Source organism: Meles meles, chromosome 7, assembly GCF_922984935.1.
Source record: "Meles meles chromosome 7, mMelMel3.1 paternal haplotype, whole genome shotgun sequence".
NCBI lineage: Eukaryota > Metazoa > Chordata > Mammalia > Carnivora > Mustelidae > Meles > Meles meles.
Window position 1 is genome coordinate 10,011,300 of NC_060072.1, and position 27,930 is coordinate 10,039,229.

The following is a 27,930-nucleotide window of genomic DNA, read 5'->3' on the forward strand; positions in this document are numbered from 1 at the left end:
AGTTGCCAATATTTACAAATCACACACACACAATCTGGATTTCCAGCTTCTTTTGAGAAATGGAAAGGTCTGGCCACACTGGGCCCACATTCCCACAGGCTACGGTTGACTTAAGGAAGAACTTGCCCCTTAAGAGTTGGGACACAGACCACCTCGTGCACCTCAGTCCCCACTACCTGAGTCTCGGACACCAAGACAGCCTGACCGAGCCACCCCTCGGTTACACACAGCCTCGTCGGGTATGTGACCCGCCAGGCCCCCAAAAGTCTTTGGAGTTGGTGACCAGCTTCTGGTCAACAGGCATGTTTAGAAGGAGACCCCAGGGGCTGCGCAGGCGCAGGAGCCGCCACTCCGGCCAGAGGAAGAGTCCTGCCCACCGCCAGGCCCTGGGGACCAAGATCCCTGGCTGTGGCTACCCCGCTTGCCCCTCTCAGGCGACCAGAGATGCCTGACCACGGGGCATGGCGGAGGCAGGGAAGAAGGCAGAGCCAGCTGAGGGCAAAGTGCCCAAGGCTCGGGGGCACGGGCAACTGAGGTCGTCTCCATTTATTGTTGGTGAGGAAAATCCTCAGGAGTTAATACAGTGCGTACTTTCCCCAGAGGTGTGCTGCGGGAGGGGGCCCGAGGGCGCCCCCGAGAGCCCCAGAGATAGCTTATAGTAACAGTGCTTTGACTGAGGGCTGCTGGACACAAGCCCATTGTCCCCATCGGCTCCTCCTCTCCCATGGCCGTCACAGTGCGGTGAGCGGCCATCAGTCCTTTGGGGGAACAAGTCGGGAGAGAATGGACAACAATCAGGTGTGAGGAGACAGAAAGGTGATGACCACACCCAGGAACACACCCAAGATCAGCCTGGGGTGGCCAGGCAGGTCTGAAGGAGGAGTCAGAGTACGGTGTGTGTGGTGTGTTCCGTGAAGCACACAGCTCCCTCCGCCGATGCCTGGGGACCAGAACTGCCACTGGGGCCTGTCACCCATTGGCCCTCTCTGGGGACTCAGCTCCAGGGCACCCACCCAGTTCCAATTCCTGGGAGGCGAGGTTTCCCATGGAACGAGGGGAGGGAGATGAGAGAAGCACCTGCTGGAGGTTTGAGGGACAGAGGGAGGAATTTGTCCATCAGGCCCATTCGTGTCTGAGGACAGAGTAACAAGCTCAAACTTAATTAGACTTCATAAATAGAGCTCCTGAGTGAGGAGAAACAGATTCGGGGCCACCTGCACTGGAAAGGAAAATAGGGACTCGGAGACAGGACTGGGGTGGGAAGAAGCCAGTGCGGCCAAGCCAGGCTTGCTGGCCTGCCAAGAGCAGCAGGGCCCTGAAGGCAGGAGACCTGGGCCAGAGGTCCACCACGGGCCGACCGCATGGGTGGAAGGACCTTCGGGTCAGAACTCTGACTGCTTAGAATCCCATCTGGACATGGTACAGAGGGGAAGAGGGACCCGGGGGCTGCCCATCCTGGCAGGTGATGGGTGGGACGCAAGGCAGGGGTGCTATGCCCCTGCTGCTCCCTGAACCCAGGACCCTCCTTGCTCCTTGGGTCCATCCCAGCATCTGGAATCATCAGAACCAGACCGAGCAGGGCTGACCCCCAGCTGCCTGCAGCCCCGAGAAGAGGGAAGAAAATTCTTTGGCCCAGACTAGCCAGAGGACCCTGAGGAGGGAGAGGCTGTCACCCAGAGGCCCCCTCCCCTGACATCATCTTTCCCCAGGACTGATCCTGATGGGAAGCAGGGTGCCCCCCCAGCAGAGCACAGCCCGGGGGCTGTGTGTGCCAGGAGGAGCGCAAGTCCCAGCTGGCTGCCCTTGCTGTTAGCTCTTGTCCCCCGGGGACTTGCTCTTGGTATCCCGCTTGTTTCCTAGCAGCTTCAGCACCTTCATGGTCTTGAACTTCCCCTTCTTCTTACCCTCGGGTTCAGCCTCCTTCTGGAACTCTGCAGAAGAGCAAGGGGAGCACTCAGCATGTGGGAAGGGGAGTACATTGCGGCGGGCCAGGGCCAGTGACGAAGGCCCAGCTCTGTTCCTCCAGCTCGTCTGGGGTCTTGGACATGTCACCTCAGCTTTGTGAGCCTGCAGGATGGGGACTGTGCTCCTGTCCTGGTGTTTTGGCAAGGATCCAGAAATAATCGACCGTGAAAGCAATCTAGAGCTCGGAAGCACGGCACAGGTTTATCGTTAAAAGGCCCCGCTTCCCTAGGCCACTGCTCACAGCTCTGGGTGCTACAACATGGACACAGACAGAGCTGGAAGGAACCCCAAAAATACCTGGCTCACCCCCAGTTTTCACGAGGCAGCTATGGGCGACTGTGGGCCTTTGGAATGGACTTAAGGCCAGCTTAGCTCTCTGCGGGGGCCAGGCCCTGGGTGAGGTGCCTTCCACGCGCCATCCCTAGATACTCGCCACACTCGTGCGGCAGACAAGGGGCCCGAGCAGCCTGACTAGAGTCCAGACCAAACCACATGGCCACAACATGAGTCCCTGGTGGGACCAAGATGAAAGCAAGTCTCCTGACTCCCAGGCCAGTGCTCTTTTAGCTGTTCTGGGCACCGTTTGATCTCCAGTAGGCCTGGCTATTTGGGCCCACACTTTTTTTTTTTTTAAAGATTTATTTATTTGAGAGAGAGAGTGAGAGAGCATGCGCAAGCACCCAGGGTGGGGGGAAGGGCGGAGGGAGAGAATCCCCAGGCAGACTCCCCGCTAAGCGCAGAGCCAAACGCAGGGCTCAACCCACCACCATGAGATCATAACCAGAGCTGAAATCAAGAGTCAGGGGTTTCACTGACTCAGCCACCCAGGCGCCCCTAGCCCACAAACTTCTCCAAGATCGGATGCAGATGTCAAGGAGGAACTCCTGGCTTCAGGCAACCGCCCTGGCACAGGGTTCCTTGCCCACCAAGCCCTCCCTCTAGCCCACTCTCTCAGCCCAGGCCACAGCACTCCTGGCTCTAGGCTGGCCTGCCTCACCACACATGGCCCTCCCTTCAAAAGAGAGGCCAGGGGGCGCCTGGGTGGCTCAGCGGGTTAAAGCCTCTGCCTTCAGCTCAGGTCATGATCCCAGGGTCCTGGGATCGAGCCCCGCATCGGGCTCTCTGCTTGGCTGGGAGCCTGCTTCCTCCTCTCTCTCTCTCTGCCTGCCTCTCTGCCTACTTGTAATCTCTATCTGTCAAATAAATAAATCTTTAAAAAAAAAAAAAAAGAGAGGCCAGGAGCTTGCACACACCATCCCTGGAGCTCCCGCTCTGACCCTCTGCCCCCACCACTGCCCTCCCCAAAGTCGGGCGGACCAGAGCACCAGGAGGAGCCTCACCTTTCCTCCTGATCATGGCTTCCAACATCTTGTCTTCCTCCTCCTCCCTGAAATGAGAAAGGGAAGCCCAGTGTCCCCCAGGAGAAAGAACCGGATATTCTCTCAGTCCCTTCCAGCCTGACTCCTTCCCACGAGTTAAGGGAGAGTGTGCTAGGATCGCTGAGCCCCTCCTGCAAGGACCCCCCCCCCACTCCCCAGAGTGGGGGAGCCCCTCCCCCTCCCTCACCTCTGCCGGTCCTCGTCCAGGCAGTTGACAATGGCATTGCGCTGCTCGATGAGAGCCATGAGCTCCTGCATCAGCACCTTCTCTCGGCCCCGGTCCTCGTCCGTCCAGTCCTTTTCTGCCCAAGGAGAAAAACTGGGGAACTGAGCGAGGGGGAAACCCTCCTGCCTTCCCAGGAAGCCAGGGACCAACGCCTGACTGCTGAGGTGGCTGCGGACCAGCCCATGCTGAATCCTGCAAGGACAGGGAAGGAAGGGACCACCTTGGCGGGATGGGGGTGACAAGTTTTGGGGAGAACTGAAGGTTGTTAAGAGACTGAGGCTACTAGGCTGCCTACTGAAAAACTCTTCAAGGGGGCTCCGGGAGGACGAGCACAACACATGTTCTGCGAACAGAGATCAGCTGTTGCCAAAGGGCCTCCTGCTTCTGCTCATTCATTTATTGATTCAATGAATGTTCACTAGGTGGTTTCTTGGAGGAGGCAGGATTCAGGCTGGGCCTGCTGAGAGCCTCCAAGGGTGGGCTCGCCAGATGGGGCAGGGCTTGGGAGATAACAGGGGACCCCAGGGGTCCTTACGCAGTAGAAACAAGGTAACTCAAGGTATATTGGAACCTTAATAAAATGCCATACAGGAAGGCATATTAGAGGGAACAGGACTCTGGGGGTGGTGAGCCCAGCAAGGAGGTGTGTCCTATACCTGCTGCCCCACCAGCCTCCTCTCAAGACCCCGCGCCATCCCATGGGACTATCCAACGGCCCATGTGCACCTTCATTTCCCTTTCACCCAGTCCACAGTCTCCCAGGGGAATGGTGTCCACACCCAGCCTTCCCTCCACACCATCTGCCACCACAGGCCTCCCTATCCTGAAATAAACATTCTGAGCCCCCCTCTAGTCATGTTCCAATGTCCTTACACCTCTCCTTGCCAGAGCTCAGGAGCAGGTGGCCCAGCACAGTTCTGGGGACATCATGGGAGTCACCATCCCAATTCAAATCCTTCGGCTACTTCCCAAATATGGGGCCTGGAGATGTCCTATCCCTATACTACATGGGGAAACTGAGGCTCAGGGAAGTTAGGGCCTTGACCATGTCACACAGCAATGGTGGAGCCAGCCTTTGATCCTAGGTAGGCTGAGAGCCCCAAGCTACAGCCCTTATAGTGTTTTATGGGTCCCTAACCAAACTGGGGCCTTATAAACCAGCCTCACCGTGTGAAAGCAACCTCAGGGACAGGATGACAAGCCCAGGACATGCAGCCATCACAGAGAAGGCTGGAGAAGCAACACAGTAAGCCCAGGGCCAGGCTGGCCTGGGGCACAGGGGACTGCGCCCACTCCAGCCACAGGGCGTCGCTGTGGCTCTCTCTGCTTGGGGGCCGTGTCCTGGCCTCCAGATGTGGGAATGACTCACAGGGGGCAGTGGAATGGCTTCCAGAGACACTTCTGCCTCTGGGTCTTATCCCGCCTCCCAAGTTCCCTAGTCAGTGGAGAGACAGGGCGACTGTCCCAGCAGGCAGGAGGGGCTGCGTGCGCTGGGACAGGCCAAGTCAGAGGCAGGGATGAGAAGCCCAGTGCCACCACCAATGGGGAAGACTCAACCTCTGGTTCTCCATTTCCTCATCTGTGAAATGGAAACAGTGAGACCCACTGCCCAGGCCAGAGGAAGTGGTCAATATCCCTGGCTCCTGTGGTCTCTCTGCCCAGCTGTGGCTCAACTACACATCAGGGCCACAGACCCCACCTCGGCCACATAATAACCATCAACCACCAGCCCCTCAGGGGGCACTGGGTGTTTCCACATCCGCTATCTCCTGTCCCAGGAATTCCCTACAGGGTGGGTACCTTCGCCCTGTCTTACACCTGAAGCCACTAAGGCTCAGTGAGGCTAAGAAACCTGCCTAGCTCCCCCCTTCCCCTCCCCCACCCTGTCCCCTGCCTCCAACACGTTTGTGGCAGAACCCAGCAGAACACAGGGCTATACAACTCCACACTGAACCCCTCCAGCCGCAGCTCCACCATTCTGAGCCCAGCCCGCCCCGCACCCCCAGAGTCCTTCTGAGCCACACTGTACATGGGATCCTTCCACCTTCCCTCCCACCACTGCTAAAGTCTGACTGCGTTCTGGCCTCATGGCCGTGAGCCCCGAGGTGCCTCTGCTGTCACTCACTCATTTGGGGCAGTCTGGGACCCTGCAACCTGAAGGCTCTCTCCAGTGGGGACCCGTCTACCCCCAAGTTCCAAGAGAGGGAGCAGCCAAGACAGGTCAGTCTGATCCTGGGCCTGGGGCTCTCTGCAAGCCTGTCATCCCTGATGCCACAGGAGGCCACACCCCCACACTGGCCACGCTGTTCCTGCTCCTGCCATCATTCAAGCCTATTTATCACCTGCTAACACCCAGACAGCACCTCCTGGCTCTCTCCACCGGGGGGGGGGGTGGGGGGTGGGGGGGGGGGGGTGTGGGGGGTGGGGGGGGGGTGTGGGGGGTGGGGGGGTGGGGGGGGGCTGCTGTTCCCAGAGCCAGCCTATGCGTCCCCATTGGGGTTCTGTCTCCTCCCCAGCCGCGAGGGTAAGAACTGGGCCCACTAGTGAATGTCACAGCCCCTGGCAGGTACCAGAGGAGCGCGTGGAGCTACGCTCACCTGGTTTGTTAAGGAGGCACCGGAGCTCATACTCTACGTCCGCCTGGCGCTGCTCCAGGTTCTGCTGCTTGAAACTGGAGGGTGGGAACAGCCAGGTGTTAGCCCCGCCCCCGCCCCGCCCCTCGCACGGCTGCCCTGCCCCGCGCGGTCAGAGAGGAGGGAAGGCAGGAAAGATTTTCCGTGCTCAACTCCACGGATTCCAGGGAGCGGAGCAGACGGCCGAGGGGTCTGGACTCACACATAGATGAGCTCGGACTCCCGCCGCACCAGCAGATGCTTCTCGTGGATGAGCTTGAACCAGTCCACCAGCATATCATCCTCGCGGCCCTCTGGAAGCCAGAAGCCCACTGAGGCCAGGGCTGGCAGGACTTGCAGTCCTCAAAGGAGCCCCCGCGGGAGGGAAGCTCCCGCCCCCCAAGCCCCAAACCCCACCAGGCCCTCCCAGCAGCTCCCCCCACCACACCGTTCACTCCGCCCCGCAGCTTCTCCTCCAGTAGGACTCCACGGTGTTCCAGGGCATCCAGCTGGCGCTCGATCGTGTCCATCTCTCCGTGGATGTCCTCCTCGGGGATGTACTGGTCGGCCTGGACCTGCCCGACAACGCCCCGGTCACCGGAAGGACGGCCCACCCCTCCCACCTGCCTGCTGCCAGTTTTGCCATTTCTGGGGCCAGCACTGGCCTGCCCATTCCCACACCCCAGCGTGGCCAGGTGCAGGACCCTGGTGTGGGGAAAGGCCGCTGTAGAGAGCACCTCAACCCCTCCAGGCCCCTGACCCCAGCACGGAAAGGCACACCCAGAGGGAGGCTCAACCTCCTGCCTCCCGTGGCATCCCCTCCCCCTCCTCTGCCATTCCAGAAATGGTATCACTGGAGAACACTCTAATCTGTTTAACTCAAAGTGTATCATGTGAGTGCTCTGATGCTTGAACTATTATTAGTAACAAGTCAAATGATAGTCTGCTCAAAATCCCCCTGGCTGCAAGTTAAACCCTCCCATTGGGCCCCCCAAGGGCCCCTCTCTGCAGCCCCAGAAGGCAGCTGCCCAGACAGCCCATCCTCTCATGAGTCCCACAGGACACCTGAGGCAGCCAAGTGCCTGCCGACTGCCGGCCAGTACCTTACGCTTGATGAGCGGGAAGCCATGTCCTGGGGCCGGCGGCCTGGCCGGCTTGGATCCCTTGGTGGTCTTCTTTGTGGTTGGGGATGCTGTGGGTGATGCCTTCCGGTTAAAAGGGTTCTCCTTGCAGGAAGACTAAAGGCAGGGAGAATGGCAGAGGATAAGTCTGGGGAGGGGGCAGTGAGACACCCCCACCCCTGCCTGGGCAGCCTGACTACATGGGACTAGGGCCTGGAGCCCGGGAGGAGGCAGCTCAGGCAGAGAGAGACCCTCCCAGTGCTCGGTCTCTGGTGCACTGGGGCATTCAACAAACATTTCCATTTCCAAGGACCTCCCACCTCCCCGACCTGCACTGGATCCCTTTAGACATTCTTTGTTCTCCCAACCTCTCTGCAAAATGGGTATTGTAATGCCCATTTTATAGCTGAGTATACTCAAGTCCAGAGAGGTTAATTAATTGGTTCAAGGTCATGCACTTCCTAAGAGCCCAAGCTAGGGCCAGGACAGCCATCTAGTGCCAGGGGCAGCAGTCAGGACATGGAGTTTAGGGCCAGACAGCTATGCTCGCTCACTCAGGCCTCACCACCCTCCCTCTCAAGCAGGGACTCTCAGGCTCAGAGAGAGAAAGGAAGCTTCTGGCCTGGGTCACCCTGCCAGGAAGTGTGAAAGCGGGGATCCCACCTCCATCTGGCCAGGAGATGGAGGAAAAGAGTAGCTTCCTTCCTTCCCGTGGAGGAAAGACCCCTCCCCTCGTCTTCCCCCCATCGCAAGCCCCACCCACCAGTCCTGCATCAGTCCAGCTGTCTGCAGAGACCCCGCTCCCTCTGAGGCAAGCCCGGCCAGATAGCCCCAGCCCTGGGACTTGGCCTCGCTGCCACACGGGCAAAATGTCCTCCAACGGCTTTCCCCAGCTCGTCGGACACAGAGGCGTGGTGATGGGCCCCAATGAAAGGTCTCACTCGAGGCCACCAGTGCTCCCAGGAATGTTCACCCAACCTTCTCCCAAGCAGGTGGGGGAGGCTGGTGGAGCCCTGCTCACCTCTGCCGCACCAGCCCATGGAAAGATTCCTTCAGGCTGGCAGTGACTGCCCTGGGTTTCTGAAGCAGAAGTACGAGGGCCTGAGTCCAGGCAGGGCAGGGAGACAGAGGCTGGTTCCCACAGGGCGGCACCCAGAGGGGACCCACCAGGGTGTCAAACAGCCCGAGGCACCCAAGGTCCCCAAGGTTCTCAGCCTTTCCGCACAGACTCTGTCAAGCCAACCTTTCACACACACCCCCAGGACAGAAAGATGATGTTTAAAAGGCTCTGCCTGAAGGTAGAGGGCAGGGTGTCCAAAGTTGATCTCTTGCCCCACCTGCCACCCCCAGGGAACCCTGGGCCTCCTCAGAGCAGACTGAGGCCCCCAGAAGGGGCAGGACCTTCTCAAGGTCACAAAGCAGGCAGTGGCGGAGGTGGACAGGAGGGTGCACGCCAGGCCAGGGCAGGTGGCGACTACAGCCACCCCATCTGAGCTGGGCCACACGAGCCCTGGGCCCTCAGGGGCTGCAGAGTGTGCACAGATGCGGACAATCAGGGCTTGGTGGCCCAAAAGGACTGTGGCTACAAGAGAGGCCCTTGGGAACCAGACGCCCAGAGGAGTGTCCTGACCCCTGACGACCCCCGGTTCCTGGCACGGGACTGAGGAGCAATGACACGAACAGCCACAAAGGTCACCTGGAGAACAAGCGCCCTGAGATGGGTGCCCCAGTCCCCTGAGGCCTCTGGCATAAACAGACCTCGTGAACAGAGAGGTGGGCAGAAGGATGTGGAGATGGATGGTGGCTGGGGGACTGGATCCCCGACAGGCATGTATGTGGGATAGGCAAGTAAACAGGTGACCAGGCGCATCACTCTATAAAGGGTTAAGCAGGTGGACAGGGGACTAGATGGGTGGGGGGACGGACAGATGAATGCGTGCCTCAGTGAGTGGAGCCACAAATGGGCAGAAGGACACAGCCAAGTAAGAGGTCAGCAAAGACGGAACACCCTGGGCCTTCCTGCCCTGAGACCAGACAGGCCAGCGGCTCTTAGCAAAGGGGAGGACTCACCTTTACTTGGAGCTGCGGGGACGAGCTTCCAGGGGTAGGCACGGGGCTCTTGTCTCCAACCAGCAAGAGAGGGGTGGGGGCCGCGCCACTGCAGGGCTTGGCGGGCTGGGGACCCGGGCTGGCCCTCGTGCTGGGGGCAAGGCCAGGGCCGGCCTGAGGTATCTGGTCTGCGCTGGGCTGCACCAGTTCCCCAGAGGAGGACAGGGAGGAGTGGGCGGAGAGGCTGGCAGAGGTCCCAGGGGTGCCGGGGGCATGGACTGCAGGCTCTGAGGAGCTCTTGGGTACAACCGGTGGCTCCAGAAGCTCCCCGGAGGGGGTCTGGCTGGAGCTCTCAGAGGACAGGCTCTCCACGCTGAGGGCTGGCGACGGGGTCGCAGAAGGCGGCTCCGAGTGCGACAGGCGGGCGGTGTGCAGAGCTGAACGAACAAGCAAGCATGTGAGCGCCCCGCAAGGAGGCACAGCCTCACCCACCGCCCTCCCCTCTCCGCAGGGAGCTTCCATGTGCCCATAGGCCAAGGCCCAGAGAATAGCGAGGGCATGACAGGACCAAGGTCGGCAGCCGCTGAATCACCAGCCATCCACCCCCACACTTTGGGACCCGGGACGCCACCTTGGGGCATGTCTGTAGTCCTGGGTTCCCTCCCTGTCTCCATTTTCCCTCCCGTGTCTGATCTGACCCAACACCAAGCCCAGTGGAGGAGGCGAGGCTGCAAGGGAGGGGAGGACACACAGAGTCCAGGCTGGCCCGTCCTGGGCCTCGGCCCAGCAGGACAGGGGAGGAACCTGCAGGCCTCGAAGCAGCCGCCGGGCCTGGCCGGGCGCCGCCCTATGCCAATTTGATCCTCGTGTGGGCGACAGATACCGTACTTCAAAGCCTCGCTGTCTGTGTTTTCCAGATGAGGTGGCAGGCTCAGAGGGCAGGCACTTGGCTGGGAAGGGCTGGGGCGAACATGGCCGTGTGGGACACGTTACTCGGCATCCCACAGCTGCCCACCCGCCGTAGCTAGAAGAACCCGGGGTTCCAGCAGGGGCCACCTGAGCACCTGCTTCCAGGCATCTCTCATGCACTCTCAGACCCCCTGTCCCGCTGAGGTCCTGGAGGCGGCTGTACCCCAGCCATGATGGAAGGTGACCAGCCCTGAGGCCTGAGAAGCCCGTAAGATGGTGACAGACAAAACCTACAACGAGGGGTGCCTGGGTGGCTCAATCAGTGAGCGTCTGACTCTTGATTTTGGCGCAGGTCATGATCTCAGGTTGGTGGGATCGAGCTCTGGGTCGGGTTCCACGCTCAGGAAGGAGGCTGCTTCTCTCTCCGCCCCTCCTCCCCACCTCTCTCTCTCTCTTTCTTTCTTTCTCTGTCTCTCTCTCTCTCTCTCTCTCAAATAGATAAATAAATCTTTTTTTTTTTTAAGATTTTTTTTTATTTACTTGAGAGTGAGAAAGTGAGAGAGAGCATGAGAGGGGAGAAGGTTAGAGGGAGAAGCAGACTCCCTGCGGAGCTGGGAGCCCGATGCGGGACTCAATCCCGGGACTCCAGGACCGTGACCTGAGCCGAAGACAGTTGCTTAACCCACTCAGCCACCCAGGCACCCAGATCAATAAATCTTTAAAAAAAAGAACCACACGGAGCCTGGATGTAAGGGCATGGTAGGTGGAGGGAGGCACAGCGCCCCGAGGCTGACCCACCACCACCGTCCTCCAGATGGAGACGCTGAAGACCAAGAGAGGAAAGGACCTGCTCAAGGTCACACACAGGCAGGTCATGGCCCACGGTGCCCAGCGACGGGAGGGTAGTGACTAGTCGGGCCTGAAGCAAACGGCGATGGTGCTGAGCCCCTCAGCAGCGGCGCACACACTGGATCCTCACGACACCTCACTGTGAGGCGGGCTACGGAGGGTTGGGAGTGCCGAGTGTGGAGCCCCCGGCATCCTTCCTGTCCTGTCGAATCCTGCCTCCACCACTCCAGTGCTCTGTGGCCTCGGGCAAATTCCCTGCCCTCTCTGGGCCTGCTTCTTCACCCGCGAGACCGGCGCCTGCTACCCAGCCCGCAGGTGTGCTCTCGAATTAGCTGAGAGGACTCACATGGCACCTGGCCTGGCAGGACCCCACCACCACCACCACCACACAGCCGTCCCCAGCCCAGGGCTGACCCCGGCCGCCCCCCTCCCACCAGCCCAGCGCTTCGTCAGGAGAGCTCCAGGAGGGGCGCCTGGGTGGCTCAGTGGGTTAAAGCCTCTGCCTCCGGCTCCGGGCATGATCCCAGGGTCCTGGGATCGAGCCCGGCATCGGGCTCTCTGCTCAGCGGGAAGCCTGCTTCCCCCTCTCTCTCTCTGCCTGCCTCTCTGCCCACTTGTGATCTCTGTCTGTCAAGTAAATAAATAAAATCTTTAAACAAAAAAAAAAAAAAAAGGAGAGCTCCAGGAGATGGCACTCACCGAGCGGGGACGCACTGGGTGCGCGGGGCGCAGGGCGCTTCTTCGTCTTGGGGCTGCTGGTGGGGGTGATGCCGTACCAGGGGTGCAGGGACTTGGGGGTGACCTCCGCCGAGTGGGCCAGGGCAGGGCCCGCGGCCGGGATGGGTGCCGCTGTGGACTCCTCCTCCTCCTCCTCCTCCTCCTCAAAGGGGTTGTAGGGCTTGCGCTCCGGGCCCGCTGTCACCTGGCTCTGCTCCTCCCGGCTCTGGCTCTCCTCCGTGCCGCCATTCTCCACCCGCCCGCCTTCCCGGCTCGGAGGTCCAGGGCTGCTGCTCGGGGGGAGGGGGGCTGGCTTCTTCCTGGGCTCTGCCTGCACCAGTGTGATCCATGGGGGGTCTTTCCTGGGGGCTGGTGTCCTGGAGGGAGGTGGGAAGAGGCTGACACCACTGGTGGGGGGAGGCCGGCAGCCTCCTCCTGTCCCTGGATAGTTTCAAGTCCATTTCAAAGGAAGTGGATGAGAAACTGCACGCATCTCCCCGAGTCCAGCGGGGTCAGTCTGGGCTCAAGGCTGAAGTGGACTATTACGGTCACACCCCAGCGGGGCCCCGTAAGGCCCAGAGAGAGTGAACCCTCAGCCTCCATCAGCCCGGCCCAGGAAAGGACGCACAGGGGCTCTCTGTGTGAGGCCGAGAAAGTCACCTGTCCCCTTGCCACAGTCGTCCACCTGGGACAGGAATCTTCATAAGGGTGAGTACTCACAGAGCGTTAACTACCATCATAGCTGGGGCCCACTCTCCCCCTCAGAGACCACACAGGGGAAGAACAGCTCCAGAACAGCTGGAAACAGCTGTCCACGTGCGGGACGCAGGGTCCCAGGCTGGCGCGCCTGGGCCAAGCACACAGCGGAGTTTTTCCGGGTCTTTCTAGACTCAGTTGCCAGCTCTCACAATAGCTCCCTGAGGGAGGCCTAGGTGTCCCATGTCACAGAGCAGTGGGGGCATGGAGAGGTCAGGGGCTCCAAGGGGCCCTGTCTCTACCAGGACTACTCCCCACAGGAGTGGGGACCCCAGGGGAGCCCCGGGGAAGGAGATGTGGGCACAGCACTCAGCCCCGCTGTTACCCACCCAGAATGAGCTTTGCATGACCTTGGGACAGTGTGCTGGTGAGTCAGGCGCCCACGGAAGCCTTGTCCACCCGCCAGACGCCAGGGCACCCCCATTCCCACCACGAAGGCCTCCCTCATGGGAAATCCTCTCCGAGCCAGCCTACCTCTCTGACAGCTTGGGCGTCCCTCTCGGCTTGGGGACGGGGGGTTCGTGCAACCTTCCTAGATGGGAAAGGAGAGTGAGACAGGCCTTCTTCATGGGCGGCCGTGGGCACCAGGGAGCCGCGGCGTGCCCTCCCTTTCTCCCTGGCAGAGCCAGGACTCCAGGTGGCCGGGGCAAACTCCCCTCCCACCTTGCACCTCCCAGCACTTGGGGCGATTAGATAAGGACGAAAGGTGACAGGTAATGGTCATGTGGTCAAGGCCAGGATACCCGGACACCCCATAGGCATTTCAGCCGAGAAAGGGAACCCAAGTGTCCCTTGGACACTTCCCCAACACGGACAGGAAACACTGCCTGAACTCCTGCTCAAAGCCTCCGCTGACCCCCGAGTGTCCTCCGTGAAACCCACAGTAGCCTCTGCTTCCCCTGTCTTAACAGACTTCCACATTCTATGGACATCCCTGTCTGTGCTTGTCTCCCCGCTAAGACTGGAAAGGCCTCGAAGGCACAAACAGGCCTCAACAGAATCTGTCCCCAGGGCCCAGCTCGGGCCTGGGCTCAGAGCAGCCCCCCTCCCCGGTGTGTGTGGAGTGTGTGTGGATGTGAACAAGGCTCAGAGAACACGGACACACAGATACTCCCAACCACACGCGCATTTAAACACGAGACGCACCCCAGCAAGTGCTCCCCCCCCCACCTCAGACCCGTGCTCACCATTTACTAGGCCGCTGCTGCTACCCTGCTCCGCCAAGTTCTCGTGCTGCAGGCTGGACCGGGGCCGGGGCGTGGGGGGTGTCAGGGCTGGGCTCTCGGGGGCCTTCCTCGGGGCAGGCGTGGGGCGGCCGGCTGGGGAGCTGCCCAGCTCCTGTGCTTTGCTTGGAAGCCGGGGCTTGGTGGGGATTTGGGGCCGGGCCTCGGGGCTGGCCTTGGGGACATCCGCCTCAGCCCCTGTAGGCGCACTATGACCCACACTGCCTGCGTCCACATTCTTGACCTCTTCTGCAAGTTGCTGCTGCTTTGGCTGCGGAGGGGGCCCGGACGTGACCCCCAACCGTCCCCCGGGGCCCAGCCTGGCGCAGTGCTCCGCACACACGAAGGTGCCTTCTTCAGGCCCACTTTTGTAAGCCCCAGGGAGCAGGGTGCTGGAGCACTGCCGACACCTGCCAGGGAGAAGGTGGGGAGGGGGCTTCAACAGCACCCGGGACACTGGCTCCTCCTCCCCAAGGAGTCACAGCTGTTCCCGCCCGCCCTCCTCCCACCTGCCCGCCCAGATCCTGCACCCTGGCCTTCCCACAGGAGGAGGCAAATGGTAACTGCCAGAAGTGCAGAACAATAAAATCACACGAAATCAAGCAACATAAACTGTGAAACGTGCCTTCGGTCTGTGCTGCAAGAGGAAGCAAAGGTTTGCCCCTGCGCGGGGAGACAAGCCAGTGCCGAGGCGGTCGGCCACCGGTGGCTCAGGTTGTCAACCAAGCAAGGTGTTTTGGTGGTGTTTTTTTATGAAATAGAACGTCTTGCACAAGGAAGAATATACTGTTTTTCTAGGAAATTCTAATTCCTATTGTGTGTCTGTTTCCATGGGGCTTTATTCTGGTCTGTACTCACAACTGCTCACAGGGTCCAGGACATTTTTTTACTGGGGGTCCCTGGAAAAAATCCTTAAAACACTGTCCTCGTGGCCGGATGTCAGTGTGTTAGTACAATGGTGCCCCAGCTTGAGCTGTGACCCCTCAGGTCTGCAGTCAGGCCCCTGGGGTTCCAGGCCTGGCCACCATGCACTCACACCCACACCCACAGACACCCACACACACAGACACAGACAGACACACAGACACACACTAACCCACAATCTGATGCATGTTGGAACTCAGTTGCTGGCTTCCCCTGACTACTTCTTTTCTTTTCTTTTTTTTTTTTTTTTTTAAGATTTTATTTATTTATTTGACAGAGAGAGACACAGCGAGAGAGGGAACACAAGCAGGGGGAGCAGCAGAGAGAGAGGGAGAAGCAGGCTTCCTGCGGAACAGGGAGCCCGATGTGGGGCTCGATCCCAGGACCCTAGGATCATGACCTGAGCCGAAGACAGACACTTAACGACTGAGCCACTCAGGTGCCCCAACTATTTATTTTCTGATTGCTTTTTTGCAACACATAAAATGTTTCCAGGGGCACAATAGTCGGTTAAGTGTCTGCTTTTGGCTCAGGTCATGATCCTGGGATCCCTGCACGGGGCTCCCCGCTCAGTGGGGAACCTGCTTCTCCTCCCCGTCACTGCGCCCTGCTCCTGCTCTCTCACACTTTCTCTTGCTCTCTCTCTCTCTAAAATAAATAAAATCTCTTATTGTTCTAAGTTATTTGTCTTTTCCCTGTCTCTTACTCCATTTTCTTTAAACCTGGCTTCTTCCGGGAGCCACACATGGAAAGCAAGCTGTTATTGTGATTTAAAAAAAAAAAAAAAATCCTTTCTGGGGCACCTGGGTGGCTCAGTGGGTTAGGCCTCTGCCTTTTGCTCGGGTCATGATCCCAGCGTCCTGGGATCGGGCCCTGCATCGGGCTCTCTGCTTGGCAGGGAGCCTGCTTCCTCCTCTTTCTCGCTCTCTCTCTCTCTGCCTGCCTCTCTCCCTACTTGTGATCTCTATCTGTCAAATAAATAAATAAATAATTAAAAAAAAAAAATCCTTTCTATTTTCAAGGGTTTCTAAAGCAGCTCCTTAATCTCATGAGGTCGTTCGCCTCAGAGAGCTTTGGGCAGGAGGCAGAACCCCTGAGCTCAGCTCCTCTGAGCCCGAGACCGACGAGGCTTCTCCCCTCACTAAGCCTCAGTTGGCTCATCGGTAAAATGGGTTGATAAGCAAGATGCTCTGGCAGGAAGGGCCCCGTGGTGTGCCTGGCAGACTGTGCTGCTGAGTCCACAGAAGCTCCCTTCCTTGGTAATAGGGTGTTAGGTGGGGCTCACCCCCCGCCCCCCCACCCCACTCCCGCAGCCACTCACCGGAAGCAGTGGCGGTGGTAGAGCTTGCCCCCGACCAGGGAGCGCTGGACCAGGTGCACGTGCTGCTGGCAGGCAGCACACATGCTGCTGGGGGTCCGCTGGGCGCCCTGCTCGGACAGGCTGCCCGACGACAGCTCCTCGCCCTGCAGGGAACGGGGCGGGGAGGGGGACAGAGGGGCGTGGGGCTGTGCTCGCCAAGCTCCCTGCTCTAGAACAGCCCCCTCCCCCTCTAGCACCCACTCTCCCCCGAGTGCACACGAGCTCTACGGTGCTAATGCACGTCATCAGAGCCCCGGCGCAGTAGAGGAAGGGACGCGGTCGCCGCTTTGCGGATGAGGAAACTGAAGCCCAGAGCAGAGGGGGAAAGACTTGCTCAAGGTCACTGAGTCAGAATGGAAACAAAAGTCCTGACTTCCAGTTTTTTGGGCCCTCTCTGCCAGAGACAGCTCCTGGCTGTATAACCTCCCCGCCCCTCTCCTATCCCTGCAGGTCAGCCCTGACGGGTGACCTCCTTTTAGGCCCACTTTATCTGCCTTCTCTGCCTCCCCTCCTAGAGCTGCGGCTGGTTTGAATCCCAGGTTCTCCCCTTCCAAGCTGGGTGACCCAGAGCGAGGTGCTCACATCTCTGGGCCTTGGGTTCCCACCTGCCGGTGAACTCCTCTGACCCCTGCCTGTGTCAGTCCCACGTCACTGGGTACCCACACCGGCTAGGCTCCCCGGCCCTCAGGAGCTCCTGCAGCGAGGACAAGTGGGGGAGCAGGGGGGAAAAGCCTTCTGCGCCCCGCGACGTGCTACCCAGATATGAAGGGCTGGTGTCTGTCCTCTCAGCATCTCGGGGCGGGGCACTGACCTTAGACAAATGACCCTCGGGATTCTCATCTCTCTCTCAGGACTCCTACCGCCCACCGCCCAGGGTTGTTGAGAGGACAGAACAGAAATCATGCTGGGAAGCTGAAAGCTCTGTGTGCACAGGAATCAAGGGGAATATTTGCTATATTCCATGTGTAAATCCGGTCAAGGCCAGGGTGACAAAGTCAATGTGACAGACTGTCCAATGCCCCCCTTCCCAGGCCTGGCAGCTCCTGATCTCGCCCCAAGCCCTGGAGAAAGAATGGAGCCCCCTGCCCACAGAATGGGGCCGGAATCTGGCCCATGTCCCCTCGGCCACCCTTGCCACTGAGGCTCTACTTCCAAAGCCAAGGGGAAAGCACCCAGAATGAACACTGCAAGGGTACCCACACAGCCTGCCCCTGCAGCCCCCCGGCACCTGCCTACCTGAGCCCTGTCTCCTGGTTCTGCTGGAGTAGGTGCTTCAGAGGGCGGGGAGGAGGGTGCCTGGGCCTTTCTAGGTGATGAGACACCAGCTGCCAAGAAACAGGAAAGAGACCCTAAGAAAGGTGGAGACCCCCGGGGCCCAGAAGGCCCCCAGCTGGCCTACCACTTGAACTCCACAGCTATGGCTTTTGGGGACAGCACTCAACACCCGGGACCAGGGCTGGCTCCCCCCTCCTCACAGGGCAGGAGACACCTCCCCTTCCAAGCCAAGCGCCAAGGGCAGGCTGCTTAACCTCCCCGAGCCTCCACAAGGTAGGGCCGTGACTCCAGCCACACAAGGGCGATGGAAAGGCTGAGGCCAACAGTCCAGTCATGGAAGGAGCAGGTGTCCTGCTTCCCACCAGCGTAAGGGGATGCGAGGGAAGGCAAAGAGAGGAACCGCGTGGTGCTGGCCGGAAGGTTCGGGAAAACAGGCTGGTGCGGCTACTCTCCCTCAGAGCAGAAGAAACTCAGCCTGCCAGCCCACGAGCCACCTCGGAGACCCCCCCACTCCCTTATTACTTCAGCAAATATTCACGCAGCACCGACTCTGTCCCCAGCGATCAAACTAAAAAAATGAAAATCCAGGAAGCCGTATGCCCCGAAACATCAGTATTACTGTTTGATGATTTTAGGAATAAAATCCAAGTTTCCTACTGTCGTCTAAAATATCATTTACCAAACTAGTTAGTGGACCCTGAAATCCACTTAGTGGTTACAAGCAACACGTTTAAAAGGTGAAATAGAAAATATCTTCACGGGGCGCCTAGGTGGCTCAGTGGGTTAAAGCCTCTGCCTTCGGCTCAGGTCATGATCCCAGAGTCCTGGCATCGAGTCCCACATCAGGCTCTCTGCTCGGCAGGAAGCCTGCTTCCTCCTCTCTCTCTCTGCCTGCCTCTCTGCCTACTTGTGATCTCTGTCAAATAAATAAATAAAATCTTTAAAAAAAAAAAAAAAGAAAATATCTTCACGCCTCACAAGGGGTTGTGTTGTCTTTTTTTTTTTTTTTTTTTTAAAGATTTTATTTATTTATTTGACAGAGAGAGATCACAAGTAGGCAGAGAGGCAGGCAGAGAGAGCGAGAGGGAAGCAGGCTCCCTTCAGAGCAGAGAGCCGGATGTGGGACTCGATCCCAGGACCCCGAGATCATGACCTGAGCCGAAGGCAGCGGCCCAAACCACTGAGCCACCCAGGCGCCCCATGTTGTCTTTTTTTTTAAGAAAGCCCTCCGCCCAACGTGGGGCTTGAACTCACGACCCCAAGAGTCGCACGCTGTACCTACTGAGCCAGCCAGGCACCCCTGCGTGTCACATGTTCTAAGGGGAAGAATCGTTTCCTGAAACTTGTTCCAGTGACACACGTGTGCATGAACTTGGCCTCTGATGGGAATGTGTGTGATGAGTCATAGCCAGAAATTTTGGAAGCCCACGACCTCATCAAGTACCACTCCTCACCAGTCCTCTGTCCTCATCCCCTCCTTCCTGCTCAGTCCCCAGAAGCACACAGGCCCCCTGCTAGCCCTGGCCTGGAACATTCCTTCCCAGATCTTCAAATGGACTCCTCCTTCTCCTCGTTCAAGGTTTAACTCAAATGTCACCCCCTCAGAGAGGTCCTCCGTGACCACTCGCCTGCAACAGCCACTTCAGCCTCCCGCTGCTTTTTACCCCATGGTTTTGTCTCCTTCACTGGACTCCCTTCAAACTCTACTACCCCTTCATCTGTGCTCGCTCTCTCTCTCCCGCCTATTCTCAGCTCTCTCCCCAGCACCCAGCACAGTTCCTGGCACACGGTAGAGGCCCAATAAATATTTGTTAAATGAGTAAGTACCAGGTGCCGGGGTTATGTAGCTGGGAACCGGACACAGATGGTCTGCAGGGGAAAAGGGAGGAGTGATCCGAATATTATGACCAGAGTCTTATGTGTTCACCACAGGGCAGGGGGCCACCAGAGCACCTGGGGTAAATCAGGGCAGGCTGCATAGAGGAGGCAAAATGTGAAGATTAGAGGATGGGTAGGAAAGAATGTTTGTGGGTGGGAGACGTGGAGCAGAAAAAGGAGTGTGGGGTTGGAGGATCACCAGGGAGGAAGGCTGAGTGGAGAAGGAATGCGATGTGTTCAAAACACAAAAAATTCAGTACGCCTACAGCTGGGGCACTGAGTGGCTCAAGGTTAAGTGGGGAGAGACCCTCAGGGGCCCCCCTAAGACGCTGGGAGGGGGGGAAGCGTCCAACTCTTGATCTCAGCTCAGGTCGTGATCTCAGGGCTGTGAGTTCAGGCCCCACGCTGGGCCCCAGCTTGGGCACGGAGCCTACCCCAAAACAAAAACAAAAACAAAAAACAAAAGCTGGACTTTATCCAGATAACAGTCGCCCTGCCCCTGTGATGGCCGATTTCACACAGCCGCTGGGCGTCCTTCACTCTCTCTGGTTCCAGACCATGCCGTGCCTCCTGGAGGGCAGGGTCAGGTGCTGGGCCCAGGGTCACGGGCACCATGGAGCCTGGTGCGAGCGAACACAGCACGGTGCTGTGTCTTAGCCGGGGCCAGGCTTCAGAGCCACCCGGTCCAGGAAAAGTCAAGTTTGGTTTAAGTTGCCCTTGAAATCCTTTTAGTGGCCCAGAAAGCACAGCACAGGACCATCTGGGGGAGTCTAACAGCCAGCTCTGCCTCCGGGCTGGGAACGCACTGCTGCTGTTTCCTTTGGCGGAACAGCAGGCAGGATACAAACGGTTCGTATTTAGAAGCCAAGTTGTATGAGAAGCACAGACTGTACCTTTATCAATAAGAACCCCCGCAAGCCCAGGGGGTGCCCCCTCCTCCCTGGCACAGCTAGGGGAGATGGGCCCACCAGGGCTGCCCTCACCCCCGGGTGCCCCGCGAGGACCCAGGAACAGAGCGGGCACCATCAACAGTATTGTGGGGGCCCCCCTCCCCATCCCTCCCTCCTCACACGCCCCCGGAAGGGTGGCCCTCCAGAAAAGAGCTTAGTTGGAAAAGATCAGGGTCTGGAGACAGGGAACCCTCCTGAAGGTGAGACTGAACCATGATTCCAGGTAAAGCAAGCTACACTCCAACCAACGACATGAGGAAGTCGTAATAACGGTAACCCTGAGTCCTAAACAAGGGCCAGACACAGGTTCACATCTCCTCGCTTTTGCCTCACATCAACCCTAAGAGGTGAGCACTGTTCTTCACTGCATCGCAAAGGGGAAACTGAGGCAGAAAGGTGACCACGGTGGCCCACTGTTACCCAGACAGTCAACGGCAGCCCGTGCTCTTAATTTCCACCTTACTGCCTCTCACCAAAGACTCGGTGGCTGGGAAATACTTTCATTTTTGTTTTCTGTTAAAACACATATAACGCGGGATGCCTGGGTGGCTCAGTCCGTTAAGTGTCCGCCTTCAGCTCAGGTCGTAATCCCAGGGTCCTGGGATCGAGTCCCACATGGAGCTCCCGGCTCGGTGGGGAGTCTGCTTCTCCCTCTCCCTCTGCTCCTCCCTCTGCTTGTGCTCTCTCTCTCTCTCTGTGACAAATAAATTAACAAAATCTTTAAAAAAACCCACACACATGATGTTATTTGTTCAACTATAATACTGTTCTGTATCACCGGGGGAGGGCAGGAAACAGATTATCTTAATTTTTATGCTTTTTTTTAAGGTTTTATTTATTTACTCGACAGACAGAGATCACAAGTAGGCAGAGAGGCAGAGGAGGAAGCAGGCTCCCCACCAAGGAGAGAGCCCGATGCGGGGCTCGATCCCAGGACCCTGGGATCATGACCTGAGCCGAAGGCAGAGGCTTTAACCCTCTGAGCCACCCAGGCACCCCTATGCTCTTTGCTATGTTCCACATGTTCTATAGTAAGCATGTTTTGCTCTTAGTAAGAAAAAAATGACTTTGGAGAACACTTTTTCTTAAACAGACAGGCGGAGACTGTCCACAGGTGGAGCCAAGGCAGGGGGGAGGACTGAAATAGGACAGGGGAGGGGCAAGGCCCCCAGGGACCCAGCAGGTGTCAGGACACCTGGATTCTGGTCCCACCATTCAGCTTTCCTGTGGTGTGACCTTGACCTCCTTGCTTCCCCTCTGGACCCATTTCTTCTCTGCAGAAGGAGATCCCCAGGAGCGATTCCTGCAGAAGGATGCCCCAGGCAGGAGGCTCAGGAGCCACCCAGTGACCCGACTCAGAGCAGAGAAGCGCCCTGTGTCTCCCTCAATGCCCCCGCCCACTCCTCAGCCTCACAGTTCTCAGACCTTGAAGGTCATTTCTGGGGAAGACCGCTGCACCACAGCCCCACAGGGCCACTAGCTGGCTTTGGGGGAAAAGCCCCAGGGAAGTGTCCGTACACAGGAAGTGAGGGGGTGGGTTCCAGAGAGGGGAACTCGCCCGCTTAGTCTCCCTACCTGTATTTCGTTCAGTGATGGGTTTGGGGCTTTGTCACCAGTAAGACTGTGGGCGGCACAACGGCAGCGAAGGCTCCCAGCTGCACCCCCAGGACCCAGCACAGTGCTGTCTCCTCAATATGTACTATAAGGACTCAGTGAATGATCCAGCTAATCAGGGCCATGCTGCCTCCTGGGCTGGGGAGCTCAGAACACAGCCCGGCACCTCCCCAGCCCCAACCCCAGCGCCAGCCTCCCAGAACAGCTCCGCCCCCGCTCACCTTGGCCAGGGCTGGCGAAGTGGTGGTAATACTGGGACACGTAGGTCATGATGCTGAGGCAGTCGGGGACGCTCATGGAGACCATGTCACTGGGGTCCAGGAGAGCGGGGATCCCCAACTCCTTCTCGGCCACTTCAAAGGCCTGGGGTGTGGGCAGGTGTAGGGGTGGGGGGTGGGCAAGGGTAGGAGTGGGGGTGGGGAATGGTGGGGGGGGCATGGGGAGCCAGTGCAGGGGTGGGGAAGGTGCGAGAATGGGTGCAAAAACAGTCAGAACAGGAAGAGGAGGAGGAGGCAGGGTTAGGGTGAGGGGCCCTCAGCAGACGCCCAGCTTCCTGCAGTGGGATGAAGGGTCCAGGACTAGGGGCTCCCCTCAGCTCTGGCGCCACAGGGTGACTCGGGGAAGGGCTGGGCTGGTGTTCCAGGCACAAAGGGGCCAGAAGGAAGAGGGGGGTGGGGCGAGGGGCAGCCAAGGCCCCAGTGCAAAGCAGCTTCTCACCTCGCTCCTACTCTGCAACACCCCTGCCCCCCCTTGCCCCGCCCAACACACACTCACAGCCTCCAAGGCTTCCCTCTGTCTGGGGACTCACCAAACGGTTATTCTCGAAGACATTGTCCTTGGAAAGAGAGTCAAAATCTCTGCAAGAGGTAAAGGGAGGAAGGAACACTGAGGAGGTGACTGGGGCAGGGGTGTGGAGTCTGGGAGGAATGGAGCTGACCTCATCCCAGCCTGCGTGGGCCTCAGCAGGCTTGGGGGAGGGGTCTATGGACGGCCCACGAGGAAACTGAGGCAACAAGCCGGGTCTGCCAGGTGCAGGGGGGGAGCATGAGCTCAGGGCCCCCTGAGGCATCCTCGCAGAGGCTGGAAATCACTCTGAAGGGGCGGGACTCAAGTCCAAGCTATCAAGTTTTAAGATCCCTTCTCTCCAGCGGCCGGAAAGCCAGGTCCTGAGTCAGCCACCAGGGACGAGACTGAGACCAGGACTAAGGTTTGTAATGACAGGGACGGCCTCGGATTGCTGACCTCACGCTGGGCACTGTGCTGAGCTCCTTTCGGGAGTCTGTTCTCATGGCAACTCTCCTGGGAGGTACTGACCCCATTTCACAGATGAGGACACTGAGGCCCAGACAGGCGAAGACACTTAGCCCTGAGAATCCGCATTTCTGGCTCTTCCAGTGAGTATCAGAAACCCAGAGAAGCTGGGTTACCGACTTGCCCAATCCCCAACCCAGCACAGAGACGAATGTTGTTTGATGGGGCTAAGAACAGAAGGAACAAGTTTGAAACCGACTGGCAATTGTACATATTCTAGAGCTACAGACACTAACCCTCTGGCCGACCGACTGGGCTGCTCCTGGGGCCCGCTTTCCTTGGGGGAGCAGTAAAGGGTTCCCCAGTGTCTAAGCTGGGACAGGTGAGAGGCAGCAGGGCCTGCCCTGGGGACCCCAGCCAGAGATAGCTGGTCCCCCTGCTGGCTCTATTTACCACAAACCCCCCAACCCCCACCCCAGCGCTAAAGGCTGCTCAAGTGCCTGAAGGTAGCTTTCTGGCTTGGCAGCCTCCTGGGTGCACCCGCCCAACGCCTTGCCCTTCTATGGCTGCAAAGTGCAGCCGTGACCCTCCCACGTCGTTGGCGGGCCCAGAGGCCTGAGCAGGCAGCACCGCGTCCAAGGTCAGGGTCTCAGCCTCTGCTCTTCAGGCCTGGCTGTGCGACCTTGGGCAGGCCGGCAGTGTTCTCTGCCTTGATTTTCCCATCTGTCAGTTGGGGGAAGCTCTAGCACCCACCACCAGGTTGGTGGGGAGGGCCGGTTGAGTCTGGGCTTGGGGAAGGGCAGGCCTCGCCCCCCTCCTCCTGCCCCCACACTGCTCCAGGAAGGGTCCAGGTAGGAACGGTGGGCAGAGGCAGGAAATGGTAGCCTGAGAACCCTAGAGGGAGGTGCCGGAAGGCTGGGTGGACTGGGACGGAGGAGCTAAGTATGAGCCCTTTTGCCACCTCTGGCCAAGCTGCTTCCCTCCCCACTCCACACACACCCCCCACCTCCACCGCCACCCCTACCCCACCCGAAACTGGGTCCCTAAGCCCTCTCGCTTTGCCACTGCCTAAGAGTGTGACCACAAGCAAGTTATTTAGTCTCTAAACCTCAGCCTCCTGGTCTGTGACACTGTGAACAGATGAGGGGACACAAGCCCAGCCCCAACAAAGGCTAGTTTGGAGACCAAAGGAGACAAAGGCAACTTCTCACGGCAGATAATTTCAGTCTCCCCGGCAGTGTTCCTGGAAGGCTGGGTGTCACGTTTTGTTCGCCCTGTGCCCCCAACACCCTATGTAATTCCTGGTACTTAGTAAGTGCTCAACAAATGTTGACTGAATGAATAAATTCCAGAAACAGTGTGAAAACTGCAAAAACACCAGAGACACTGGTTTTTCCTGCAGCTTCTTCCCCTCTCCCATCCCTGTCCCTAATGGACATCTGGGCTTTGGTAACACAGATACTTTCTGAGAGTTTTCAAAAGCCGGGGAAGTTCTATTTGGCCCTGGGGGAGATGAAGTACACAAAAATGAAACCCATATGGTCCCTGCCCTCAAGGGAGTTTAAACAGGCCTGCATTGGGGGTGGGAGGGCCCACGAACAATGAACCACGCCCCCCAGCTTGCAAACCCCGCCCCTCCAGCAGAGGGGAGGCCCCAGCTCCAAGAGCTTGAACCTCTTCAGATGATTCTTGCCACCGTCCCTGCCCTCATAGAGAGCCTCCCTATGCCTCCTGCGGCAGCTGGGCCTCAGTCTGTCTTCTGTACAATGGGCTAGTAGCTCCGGACCATCTGCATCTCCCAGTCCTCCCTACCCTGAGCCCTGGGCCCCAGCAGTGCTCCCTCCCAGGGCTTGGCTCAGGTGGCCCCCTCCAGCCGAGGGACCACCCTTTCCTCCAGCGGCACCGGGCTCCTGCTCTCTCCATTACCGTGCCAGGCCCAGCACATAGCAGTCACTCTGTAAATACTGCTGAATAAAGAAAAGGGTAAGATACACTCATCACACCCGACTGTCTAATCACACAACTTACAATAACTCAGGTTAATTGAATGCTCCTTGCCTCATATAACCCTCACAACAGTTCTCTGACCTAGATCCTATTACCAACCCCACTGTCCAGATGAGGAAACTGATGTCTGGAGGGGCCCAGTGACTGACCCCAGGTCACACATCTAGAACACGAAGGAGCTGAACGAAGCCAAACAGCCTGGTGAGCTCAGGCCCACCGATCCCCTTAGCTGGACACGGAGGTCCCTTCAAACACTGGCCCTGTCCCCTGCCTCCTGCCTCACTGCTTACTTCCCCAGCCAAAACAGAAGACCCCTTGAGCCCTCTGCTCCAAAGCAGGGGTCCAACCTGGGCACCCTTCTCCACCCTTCCATCTCCCACTCCGGGGCTGTCCTGTCCCCATCCCGTGCCGGTGACCTGCCCCACAGCAGGTGGAAGCCCAGGGACATTTCCACCTCGTCCCCTTCGCTTCTGCAGCCACATCCTCCAAAACCCTCTCCTCCATGGCCCCACACAGGGCCCGCCCCAGCACCCAGACATGCTAGCACACGGTACAGGCACCCAAAGACCGCAGACCCAGCCAGCCTTGGGGAGCCCTGTCAGGGGCACTGTTGGCAAGAGAGGCAAGGACCAGGTCTCTGCGTCTCAAGTTGCAGATGAGACAGGCACCCAAGGAATGGTGGGCTCCTGCTTAATTTTCAGTCTGTGTTGGATGAATGAGTGAATGAGTGAGAGGTTCCAGAGCCCAAGGCGGGGGAGCTGAGAGAGAAGCCCCAAGTCCACTGCTCCCGGGTCTGAATAAAATTTTCCAAGAGAAGCTCGCTGGGTACCTGGGGGTGAGAAGGGCCCATTTCACACCCGGGAGCCTTGGGGCAGGGGGAGCTGGCTGTCAATCAGACCTCAGGACTCTTTACTCAGTCTCCGTGGTCCACTGAAGACGGCAGGGCTGTGGGGCACACACTTGGGGGGCAGATTCGTGTCCTAACTGGGGTGGGAGGTAGGCAGGGGGTGTCCATCCATTCATCCAACCACTATTAACCTAGGATCTCCTCTGTGTCAGGCACCATGCTAGTGCCCTGGAGACAAGCCCACATGGGGGAATCAGAGAAGTGAGCAAGAGGACCCCCCCCCACACACACACACACAGAGGGACGGGCCTCAACGCCTCGCGGGGAGGGGGCAGCTCAGTGCGCCTGTCTGAGAGCACCATAGTGCGGGAAAGGCCCACGGTCCCCAAGGAGGGCTAGGTGTCCCTTTGGCGGAAATCGGCGCCCTGTGGGCGGGGCCAGGGCCCTCGGTGCAGGGACCAGTATGGGGGGCAGGTTCAGTGTCCCAGTGGGCGGGGGCGGGGCCTCGTGGGGGAGGGGTCCCCCGGGGACGGGTGCTCGGTGACCCAAGCGAGTCGTTGAGGGCCCGTCCTCAGGGTGGGCGTCTCTGTCTCCGGGGGGCGGCGCCTCCCACGGCCCGGGCTCCGCGTCACTGAGGCGGGCGGGGGTCCCCAGCTCAGGCCCGCGCCGCCCAGCGCCCCGGCTCGCCCGCCCTCCCCCTCCTCTCCCCCACCCCCGGCACTCACAGCAGGTCGGGCCGGTGCCGGTGCAGGATGGCGCAGAAGGCCAGGCCGTCCCGGAAGGAGCTGCTCAGGTCGCGGATGTCCACGCCGCGGTAGCCCTCGCACTGGCGGCGGCACCAGGCCAGCAGCGCGCCCCGCGGCCCCGCCATGAGCCGCGCGGGGCTCGGGACCGGCTCCGGGCGCCGCCGGGATCGGGCTTCACCGCAGGACCCGGCTCCGTCCGGTTTCCGGCGGCGGCTCCAGCTCGACTCCGGCGCCTCTCCGAGCTGTGGGCGCCGACCCGCGGCGGCGGGCGCAGGGCGGGGAGGAGGCGGGGCCGCGGCCTCGGTGTCCGCGCTCGGGCTCCGGCGCGGGGTCCCGGCTGGGCTCGCAGCTCCCGGCCCTGCCCTGCCCGGACCTGCCCGAGCAGCCGCCGCCCGCGTGGCCCGGCCCGGCCCGGCCCGGCCGCCGCCTACTCACCGCCGCCCGCCCCCCTCGCTGTGGGCCGGCCGCGGGCGCGGGCGTCCCGCTGGCTTCGGTCCCCGCCCGCTGCAGCCGCCACAGCCACCGCCGGGAGCCCTGGCGCCCCACCCAGCGGCGGCTCCGCCCCCAGACGCGCCCCCGCCCGCCGGAGGGCCCGACACCCCGCAGCCCCCCTGCTGGGCGATCGCGGTCACCGCTTTCCCTCGGGAACCCCTCGAAGAACTCCGGGACAGCCCCTGGACCCCTCACCCCTCACCCACTGCCAACTCGCCCGTCCCACAATGACTTCTCCACCCGACGACCTCCACCACGCCGCCCACCTGGAATTCTCCTTTCTCCCAGCCTGCCTTCTTCCCACTCTGGCCTAGGAACCTCCAGATCCCCCACCCTGACTTCTCTCAACACACTCACCTCTCCTGCCTGAAACTTTGGACAGGCATTTCCGTGCCTCAGGCCAATCGGGCCGTTTCCCCGCTGACCCCCAAAGCACCCCCAGAGGGCCACCAGCTTCCCCGACCCAGTCTCACCACTCCAAAACGCCCCTGACCTCCACAGTTCTGCCACCAGCCCCTCCCCTCATCGCCTGCCAGGGAGACTTCATGCTCTCACCCCACCCCCATCGGTCCAGTGAAGTGTTGAGCCTGATAACTGGTCTTTCAGAGTTCTCTGCCCCCCTGTAGGCTCAGCGATCTCCCCATCAGAATGGTGGTGGGTGGGGCCTCCTAGGGGCAGACCCCATAGGAAGCAGCCCTTGTCTGCTGGGGCTCTGAGACTCAGGCCCTGGAAACCCCAAGCCTCATTCTGCTCCCCTCTCCAAGACCTGGGTCAGCCACT

At 59.5% G+C, this 27,930-nt stretch overlaps 1 protein-coding gene across 3 annotated transcripts; it reads right to left on the reverse strand.

Moving 5' to 3' along the window:
- Positions 1–35: 35 nt before the first annotated feature.
- Positions 36–27,930, reverse strand: MICALL1 (MICAL like 1). 3 transcript variants are annotated; one of them, XM_046011486.1, is made up of 16 exons: positions 27,508–27,930; positions 22,616–22,664; positions 22,029–22,170; positions 17,327–17,415; positions 16,052–16,194; positions 13,771–14,216; positions 13,058–13,115; positions 11,810–12,204; positions 9,374–9,789; positions 7,286–7,420; positions 6,631–6,757; positions 6,406–6,496; positions 6,168–6,241; positions 3,532–3,646; positions 3,306–3,352; positions 36–1,931 (listed from the first exon to the last, which is right to left on the reverse strand). In XM_046011486.1, the coding sequence occupies exons 1-16, from the start codon at positions 27,534–27,536 to the stop codon at positions 1,810–1,812; spliced, it is 2,478 nt and encodes an 825-aa protein (XP_045867442.1). In that variant the 5' UTR covers positions 27,537–27,930; the 3' UTR covers positions 36–1,809. The 3 variants fall into 3 exon arrangements, with proteins under 3 accessions (XP_045867442.1, XP_045867441.1, XP_045867443.1); XM_046011485.1 differs by having other exon boundaries at positions 26,638–27,929; XM_046011487.1 differs by lacking the exons at positions 22,029–22,170; positions 22,616–22,664; positions 27,508–27,930 and adding an exon at positions 26,638–26,765.